Raw genomic sequence first — 8499 nt, 5'->3', positions numbered from 1 at the left:
TTCACTTGACCGTCAGCGATAATCACCAGGATATGGTACCCTGGATCTTGTTTCACTGCCTTGATAGCCTCGTGTATCACCGGGGCGAAGCTCGTAGGACCGTAGAGTTTAATGTGTGGGGTAATTTCGTTGTATCGCTTGAGAACTTCATCAAAGCCCTGACAACCGCGACCTTGGGCAAACGGGAAACAGCGCTGGCCCAGTGTCGTGGAATCTCCGAATCCAAAAGCTGGGATGATATTGTCGTCGTCGAAAGCCTCGAGTGTGCGGCCAATGGCACTGATGACACTTTGATAAGGATTCTGAATCGCTCCAGTTGGATCGATGCAGTGTAGACAGCGACCACCAAAACTTTTCTTCCCCGTCCACTGAGCATCGGCACGATGTTAGCAACTCAAGCCATTCTATCTATCTACTATTTACTAGTTTCACCCCTTCTTACTGTGTTTGACTCGGTGAAATCGATCTAGAGATGAAAGACTGTGAGCTTACGGCAAATAAACTTGGCAACGGATCTTTAGAATCTACGCACCCCCAGGATCAAATTGGACGACTCGAGTCCTGCCTTCCTGAGGTCGCTCTGCACCTCCTCTATTTCGCCAAAGCACCAGATTTAAAAGTCAAAGGTCTGGCAATCATGAAAACATCAGGATATAGCCCACCGATGGTCTCGTAGCGGTCTGGAATGGGTTGGAAGCCTTTCATCTTCTTGTACGGCCCTGCAGCGGACGCCTCCCTACTCGAAGCGCAACCCATGACGAGAAATTCTGAAATGACCCGTCGCTCCAAGCGCTGAACGGATTTTCGTAACAAGGAACAAGTTGATAAAGTTCACGCAATGGATAGTGGCAGCTAACACGCTTCAATCATATTGATGGGTTAACACAGTTTGCGTCTTAGCAGTGGCCACCCTGCACCTCTGGTTCCTCGGTGACAATGTCGGTATCCGGTGCAGTCGTTATCGTGTTCGAGGAAGTGGAGTCGGTGCTGTTCGACGAGGTTGCGTTGGTCTGCGGCCACGTCGTGATGTCCGAGCCGTTGGCGAAGATAGTGAAGCCATCAGTGGGGACAGCTTCAGCGGTGCTGATGTCGTTAGCGAACCACAAGAAGCGGAACGATTCGCGCGTGGCGATGATACGGGAGCCTCCGAACGTGACGTTGTTGGATGCCAACGACCAACTCGGGATCAGCGACGAGGAGATACGAGGACCAGCGTGACCCTCATAGTTACCGCCAGATCCAGTAGTGACGTGGTAAATACCGTTCGTGGCGTCCTCCTTGTTCTTGTAGATCTTGGCGGTGCGTTCGTACGCGTGCACGTGGCCCGTGATCATGGCGTTCACGCCGTTAGCCGAGAAAACCTCCTCCCACTTGGCCATCTGACCGCATTGTGGCTCCGAGTACACAGTTCCCGAATAATACGTGCCATTCCAGCACTTCTCGACGTCGGTATCGTCGATCTCGAAGATCGTGGACGAGCACTGACACTGGTGATTGCTCCAAGTGTTGTAGTATGGGTTATGCTTGATGACAACCACCCATGGGGTGACATTGCGGTCCACGTTCTCCAGATCCGATTTTACCCACTCAAGCTGCGCGTTACGGTCCGCCAGCCACGCCGCCGTGCCCACCAAGGTTGTGTTGGTGCCTCTTGATCCAGTGTAGTCGTCCAGGAACACACAGTGGATAAGACCAATGTCCACTGAATACCAGGTGTGCAGTGCAGTCTTAGCGTCGTCAGTAATCGGCGTGTACACTCGCTTGATGTAGCCCAGGTAGTTCTCCGCCTCCAGTTCCATATCTTCCGGGTACGGATACATGTTCAAATGGCCCGACGACGTGATGGTCTCGTGGTTACCATTGATACCCGTGATCGGGTAGATCGACGTAAGATTCTGTTGCTCACGGAACCAGTTGTCCCATTGCAAGTGTTGCCCATTGGCGTACGAGTAGTCACCAGCGATGACAAGAGCTTGGATGTGTTTGCCCTCGAACGTCTTGGCCTGTTCCGCGAACGTCGTCTCGGACGAAGTGGTGTCTCCAGGGTCTCCGATAACGCCAAGGATGGTCTCCTCAGAGTCTGAGCCAGGGTGCAACAGCGATATGAACGAGCTAGTGAACGAGTCACCGATGGTGTACGTGTACTTGGTCGTCTCCAATAGGTCGCACAGTAGAGCTGTGTGTAGGTATGGCGACGCGTACGTGTAGTTGTACTCGGACTCCGACACCGAGTAGTTGACGAAGGTACTGTCCGCCGTGATGGTCGAGCCGTCCGCTGTAGCGGTAACGGGATACGACTTAGCATCGTCCGTGGCGAAGGATACAGCGATGCCGTTGGCACAGCTGACGGCGGAGCTGGACACGCCCAAGTGGACTTGGGTCACCCCGGCGGAGACCAAGTTGAAGGCGACAGAGGCGGCCACTGCAAAGGAAACGAACAGCTTGACCATTGCGAAGGAGATTGAGGAATGAGATCGACAATTGGGGCTATCCCATTGTCCTGCAGCGCAGGGTAAGAGAGGCAGAGCCCCCATCTGATAAATTTGCCTAGTATTGAGGTCGAACCCCCGGGATCTCAAATTGAGACGGTCCGATCACTTGAGAACGGTCAGATCGAATCTACAGTGTAGATTCTACACTTGTACGATGGAGTTAACCTGCTCGATGCAATCAAATCAGAGACGCTACTTTTGCCGTGAGAGAGACGATACTTATCGTAGTGAAGTTACTTTCGAGTGCTCCGCATCCCTCTAAGATGCAGGAAACATACCACCCGAATCTTTGAGGGGAAATTATATCGATGTGTGCCGTGACCTGTGGAACGGTACGTATATCTTCGCCACGGCTTCGACTTCGTAGTTCTGCGAGGGACTGGCTGGGATTTCATGCCCATCGAGGACGATTTGCTCTTCCGAAAAGAAGTCACAGCCACAAGCTTCTTGATCGAACGACAGAGCCCGTTACGATCGATCATATTGGACTGGCGTGAATTTCTTGGTGTTTGTTTCGTGGTCTCCGAATCTTGCCGGAAAGTAGTTTGCACGTAACTTATTGCGATAGCTTTTGCAAGGGACTCATTGTATTTTGGAACTTTTCTGGTTTTCTTAAAGGGTTAATCTCTATTTGTAAAAAAAAAAGTTTTTTAAAAATGTGAATCTGAGATTTTACTGTTTTAAAAAAAGATTTTGGCCGGATTTTGCCAAAAATATAACAATCTGGGGGAGAAAATATTCTCCAAGCGAGTCAAAACGGTATTTCTTGTACCCATCAACCCATGGAATTGCACACAACTGAAACTTGTTCAGTAGCGAATTCTTGAGACGAGCGTCAAGGCGAGTCTCTATGGGTTGTGGCAGCAGCAGCGAGGCGGGGTCAACGTCAGCGTCATCAACGATCCCAGCAGCTTCACAGTCCAAGCGCTCGAGCTTCCGCCCCATCCCTGATCGCTACGAGACACTCGGTTCGTCCAAGTCCCACTTCTATTCCATTCCTCATCTTCTATAAGTACTTTGCCTCCTAACTACAATTTATAGCTGAAGTACAGCAAGACCTGCGGTGCGTAGAGTGACATGCATGTATATTACGACAAATGCAGCAGTCTAACATAGCGTCTGACAGTGCGGCGGGCTTGGAGTCGTCGGATCTCGTCGTTGGAGTAAGTTGCAACACCTTCGACATTTAGCAATGAAATGCTAACGTTGCTATGTTGCAGGTCGATTTTACCAAGTCCAATCAGGCAAGAATTTACAATTATTGTATTTCTTTTTAGCTTCAAATTCTCACTCTGTCGCTGCAGTGGACTGGAGAGAAAAGCTTTGGTGGCAGATGTTTGCACGAGATCGACCCGTCTGGCGTCTTCATGAACCCGTACCAGGTATCGATGCAATAAAATAATTCATTGTTGTGGTAAAGGTTGTTGCCGTGCTAACTTTTTCTTTGAATTAGAGCGTGATCTCGGTGATCGGGCGTGTGCTCGAAGCTTTCGACGACGACAACATCATTCCTGCCTTCGGGTTTGGTGATTTAGCGACAAAAGGGAACAGTTGCTTCCCATTCACACAAGGGCGTGGTTGTCATGGGTTCGAGGAGGTTCTAAGACGCTACAATGAGATCACACCGACGTTGAAGCTGTCGGGACCAACCAACTTCGCTCCTGTGATCAAAGAAACCATTCGAGCGGTCCAGAAGAGCGGAGGCTATCACATCCTAGTGATCATTGCTGATGGACAAGTGACGAACGAGGAAGACACGCGAAATGCGATCGTGGAGGCGTCGAACTGGCCGATTTGTACGTTGTCAATGGGTTTTAAATCTGTGTGCTTTTCTAACTTTTATTCTAACGTATAGCAATTATCATGGTCGGAGTTGGTGACGGACCATGGGATATGATGGAAGAGTTCGACGACAAGCTGCCTACCAGACGTTTTGACAATTTCCAGTTCGTTGAATACAATGCTGTGATGCAAGTGAACAAGAAGAACCCCGAGGCAGGTTTTGCCATCATGGCAATGATGGAAATTCCCGGTACGTTTCGTTTTACAAAAGTCAGATCATTGATCTACGTGTGCTTATCATTGACGTTTTATTGTCTATATTTGTAGAGCAGTACAAGTTGATTCGAGAGCTTGGGATGATCCAGTAGCAGCAGCACCATTGATTTAATAAACGGCAATACATTTTTTTTTTCACCGATAAGTTTTTTTTTCGAAATCAGAAACTACTTAAAGCATAAATGTTGAGTCAAGCTCAAATGGTGGACTGTCGTCTTAGTTGCCTTGGTTGGGGTCGTACGTGTTGGTGCCGTTGCCGTAGAAGTAGACAACTTGTCCATCGTCATCACCGCTCTTGCGTAGACTGCGACGACTCTGCTGATCTGTCGTGCCAGTCACCGTCTCCGTCTCGAGACCGAACTTGTCAATCCAGAACTGGATCTCGTGGTCGAGGTTCGAGTTGTCGGTAGCGCCACTGAAGATCGGACGCATGTATAGCGTGTCCGTCGTGACGGTCTTTTCATCGACAATGGTAGTGCGGACGCAGGTTCCCTGTTGCCACAGCGACAGACTCATCTTTCCCCATTGGTGCTTCTCACCCGGAGCGATACTAACGTATCCGTCCGTGATGAGGTTGTCGTTGATGCCTTGAGCGACGGCGATGCCGAATCCCGAGACGGTGCCAGTAACGGCAACTGCAGAGCTCACGCTGGCTGCTGCTCCAGCGCCTGCTGCAAGCGCACTAGTAGACACCCCGAATACAGACACCACTCCGTTGGCTGCCAGAGCAGAGGCGACCGGAGCAGCAGCGCCTGCCGTTCCAATGACGGCAGCTGCAGCGCCAACGACGGAGATGACGATGCCGGCGATCTTGAGTGCTGCCTCATCAGGGCCGATCTTGCAGGTCCACGGATCTTCGGTGTTGTTGACGATGGAGAGGTAGGAGCCCATGGTGGAGTTGGTTGTTGTTGTGTTGCTGAGGTGAAGGCAAATTGAAGAATGAGGAAGCTGGGATTGGAAAACCCGGAGAACTTGTCCTAGCTGGTAGCTGATAGTTGAGTAAAATAGGTTCATCTACTGTTGCGCAGATACCGATCCGATAGCAGGACAAGAGACTCGTTGGAGGAACAGCCACGAGCATTGGAAGTGAACTTGTCGCGTCCAGTGGATTCTTGTTGCATGATTTGTAGCTGCTGGGTCAACGACGATTTTGGTAGTCGCTCTCGAGTACTTAAGTATGAGTTTTCGTCATCCTTACTTACACTCGATGAGCAGGTACTCCAGCGAGCTCCGCAATATTGACTATTAGTCGGTGATCGGCTCTCATGATGAGAATGCAAACACCAGCTGAATCGTGATTGAAATCGCCAAACACGAACGAGTGGGAGGCAACTACATGTACAACTCAAACGTTGAAGTGTCCGCAGGACCTTTTTCTGGACCAATTCGAGTGCCGCTTGGCGGCCACGACAATCCGGCAAAAATCGACAGCAACGTCGATGCCGTTGCAATTTAGGCTTCTTTCACCGCACACAGTGAACCTATATGCGCTGCTACGAGGGTGATCGAGAAGTACCAGCCACTAGTACAAGAATTCAGGGCTTGATTCTGTATTTCTCGCTGTCCACGCTGACTAACAATGCTTAGTGCTTTTCGTATCATTACGTGGATATCTAGCGTCAACGTGATCGCCGTTGGGCTTGTAGTTTTCACGTATCTGAGCTGAACCCGGCTTATCACTAGCAGACGCATCACTTCAACCGTTCGTGTCGTTTTCTTTGGCCAAGACATTTTGCCGACGAAGCTTCATCGTACTATGATCTCCCGCGGCCACCATCATGCAGAGGTGTTTGTAGATTTTCCTACTAAACTCCACCCTATTTGTGACGGTGCCAACACTGTCAGAATAAACTACTCCGGGTTGTTTAGTATCATTGCCGACTGGAAGATATGTACCACTCAAGCAATTGGCGTGTGATGGTGCGTACAAAATCAAGATGTCCATTGTATTATCCTCAACCTGGAGTGTTTCAGCAAAGTAAACAATAAAAGGCTGATGCGCGCTACTCCGGTAAACTCTACTGGAATCCAACCGGACGGCCTAGTTATAGTTAAAGTGCGGGTCATAGGTGTTCGTGCCGTTGACGTAGAAGTAAACGGTTTGTCCATCTTGCTGCTCTTCTTCTTTCTGGTGGTGGTGGCCTCCTTCCTTGTGGTGATGACGATGGTGGTGGTGGTGGTGGTGTTTGCTCTGCTGTTCCGACGTAGCCGTCACGGTGCTCGTCTCAAGGCCAAACTTGTCGATCCAGAACTGGATCTCGTGGCCAATGTTGGAGTTGTCCGTGGCTCCACTGAAGATCGGACGCATGTATAGCGTGTCCGTCGTGACGGTCTTTTCATCCACGATCGTGGTGCGGACACAAGTTCCTTGCTGCCAGAGCGACAGGCTCATCTTGCCCCACTTGTGCTCCTCACCAGGTGCGATATTGACGTATCCATCCGTGATGAGGTGGTCGTTGATGCCTTGCGCTACAGCAATACCGAATCCAGACACCGAGCCAGTGATCGCAACTGCAGAGGTGACGCTGGCGGCAGCAGTCGCACCTGCCGCTAACGCGCTTGTTGATACCCCAAATACTGAGACGACTCCATTCGCAGCGAGAGCAGAGGCAACAGGAGCGGCAGCACCGGCTGTGCCAATTACAGTGGCGAGAGTTCCGACGACAGAGATGGCAATGCCGGCAATCTGGAGAGCTGCCTCATCAGGTCCGAGCTTGCAGGTCCACGGGTCGTCGGTGTTGTTGACAATGGAGAGGTAGGAGCCCATTCTGGAGACGTGGAAGCGGTGGAAGCGGTGGAAGTGCTTACTCGGAAGGAGGTGAATTGAGGAATGAGGATCGTGGATCGCTGGTGGTGAATGACGTAGGTGACCTTGGATCGGACAGCGCGAATCCAATGTTAAGCACAGAAAGCAACCTGATTTGGTTGCCCAAGTGCGGCAATGGCCAGGTCGGCACAGCGGCATTCCCGCAGTCAGTACTATAAACAGGTCGTTTTCTGTGGATAAACGAAGTGGATCATCATCGACTCTGGATTTGCAACTGCGAGTGCTCTTGCTCCAACGATTAGAAAAATGGGTAATACATGTAGCTCAGTGAAGGTGTGGAATTTCAGTTGGCAGGCCATGCACAAAGAATTTGAGCTTCGTAGTGTTGGCCTTCTAATAAAAAAAAAAAAACGCGTTAATTTCAATTTTAATTTGTGATACAAATTAATCCAGACCGTGACAAAGATCTTGGCGTTATTGGCCAAGTTGCCTATCAACTAATGTACTTTGAAGTACATGTACTGGTTCTACCTGCAGATAGGTTCAAAACTGGCATTTCACCTGAGTTTCGTCAGTCAGTGGCACTTGCGAATCGTGGCATTGAGCCATTAATCCACAAGTATCTATCTCTAGATCTCTACGGCGACAAACTCGCTTTTGGCTGAGCTACTCGTCATCCTGGTACAGTAGAACCTTTCCAATTCCAGTTGTAGTCACTAAGTGGTCCTTGTAATGTCAAAGAAAACTTAACGTGAAGTTCGGTAAAGTCCTTCATGCAAGTAACTTGGATTCTCAAGTGGATCTACAGTTGTTGGCTTGTGGAGTTTACTGGGCAACAATTGCGAACGAGCTGACCGGCCGTCAACGGTAAACTTTAGGACAAGCTGAATGTCATCGTCATCTATTGCCTCGCCGCACAGCGTGATATAGGTGGTGTGCTCTTTCGTAGGAGATATTTACTGCCAACACATTAGTTCGTTTAGAACAAACTCAAAATATCATTGTATTTTTTTTCTTGAACCAAAACAAAGGAGTTCTGCAAAGTAAGCAATAAACGCTGGGGAGCGCTGGATTTCGGCGAACTCTCACTGGGGTCCAATCTGGACGGCCTAGTTGTAGTTAAAGTTCGGGTCATACGTGTTGGTGCCGTTGACGTAGAAGTACACGGTTTGTCCATCTTGC

General features: G+C 49.8%; 5 protein-coding genes across 7 annotated transcripts in view; 1 reads left to right on the top strand and 4 right to left on the bottom strand.

Annotated features, from left to right (window-relative positions):
* PPTG_11390 (hypothetical protein) overlaps nucleotides 1-834 on the bottom strand; it is a 1369-nt gene extending 535 nt beyond the window's left edge. Inside the window, exons 1-4 of the mRNA XM_008906692.1 lie at nucleotides 663-834; nucleotides 533-591; nucleotides 443-466; nucleotides 2-368 (exon numbers count right to left, since the gene is read on the bottom strand). Coding sequence (XP_008904940.1) covers nucleotides 2-368; nucleotides 443-466; nucleotides 533-591; nucleotides 663-756 — 544 coding nt within the window. The 5' untranslated portion in view covers nucleotides 757-834. The remainder of the gene's footprint in view (nucleotide 1; nucleotides 369-442; nucleotides 467-532; nucleotides 592-662) is intronic.
* On the bottom strand, nucleotides 831-2700 carry PPTG_11389 (hypothetical protein). Its single transcript, XM_008906691.1, has one exon. The coding sequence runs from the start codon at nucleotides 2532-2534 to the stop codon at nucleotides 897-899; it is 1638 nt and encodes a 545-aa protein (XP_008904939.1). The 5' UTR covers nucleotides 2535-2700; the 3' UTR covers nucleotides 831-896.
* A 584-nt stretch (nucleotides 2701-3284) lies between these two features.
* PPTG_11388 (hypothetical protein) lies at nucleotides 3285-4695 on the top strand. 3 transcript variants are annotated; one of them, XM_008906688.1, is made up of 8 exons: nucleotides 3285-3460; nucleotides 3534-3555; nucleotides 3619-3655; nucleotides 3713-3736; nucleotides 3797-3874; nucleotides 3946-4288; nucleotides 4348-4524; nucleotides 4602-4695. In XM_008906688.1, exons 1-8 carry the CDS (start codon nucleotides 3343-3345, stop codon nucleotides 4640-4642), a joined length of 840 nt encoding a protein of 279 aa, XP_008904936.1. In that variant the 5' UTR covers nucleotides 3285-3342; the 3' UTR covers nucleotides 4643-4695. The 3 variants fall into 3 exon arrangements, with proteins under 3 accessions (XP_008904936.1, XP_008904938.1, XP_008904937.1); XM_008906690.1 differs by having other exon boundaries at nucleotides 3619-3736; XM_008906689.1 differs by having other exon boundaries at nucleotides 3285-3555; nucleotides 3619-3736.
* PPTG_11387 (hypothetical protein) lies at nucleotides 4692-5441 on the bottom strand (the record flags this gene model as incomplete). Its single annotated transcript, XM_008906687.1, has 1 exon — nucleotides 4692-5441. One exon carries the CDS (start codon nucleotides 5439-5441, stop codon nucleotides 4767-4769), a length of 675 nt encoding a protein of 224 aa, XP_008904935.1. The 3' UTR covers nucleotides 4692-4766.
* A 1150-nt stretch (nucleotides 5442-6591) lies between these two features.
* Nucleotides 6592-7317, bottom strand: PPTG_11386 (hypothetical protein; the record flags this gene model as incomplete). Its single annotated transcript, XM_008906686.1, has 1 exon — nucleotides 6592-7317. The coding sequence occupies one exon, from the start codon at nucleotides 7315-7317 to the stop codon at nucleotides 6592-6594; it is 726 nt and encodes a 241-aa protein (XP_008904934.1).
* Between the last annotated feature and the right edge of the window lie 1182 nt (nucleotides 7318-8499).

The sequence above is a fragment of the Phytophthora parasitica genome, assembly GCF_000247585.1.
Source record: "Phytophthora parasitica INRA-310 unplaced genomic scaffold supercont2.24, whole genome shotgun sequence".
Classification (NCBI taxonomy): Eukaryota; Oomycota; class Peronosporomycetes; order Peronosporales; family Peronosporaceae; genus Phytophthora; species Phytophthora nicotianae.
This window is presented reverse-complemented; position numbering and strand designations above follow the sequence as displayed.

Excerpts from the sequence above, each read along its gene's own strand:
- PPTG_11389 (XM_008906691.1), bottom strand. The coding sequence starts at position 2,534 with ATGGGGGCTCTGCCTCTCTTACCCTGCGCTGCAGGACAATGGGATAGC.
- PPTG_11388 (XM_008906688.1), top strand. The coding sequence starts at position 3,343 with ATGGGTTGTGGCAGCAGCAGCGAGGCGGGGTCAACGTCAGCGTCATCA. Across the intron at positions 3,461-3,533 it reads TGATCGCTACGAGACACTCG|CTGAAGTACAGCAAGACCTG; the intron begins GTTCGTCCAAGT and ends TACAATTTATAG. Across the intron at positions 3,556-3,618 it reads GAAGTACAGCAAGACCTGCG|TGCGGCGGGCTTGGAGTCGT; the intron begins GTGCGTAGAGTG and ends AGCGTCTGACAG.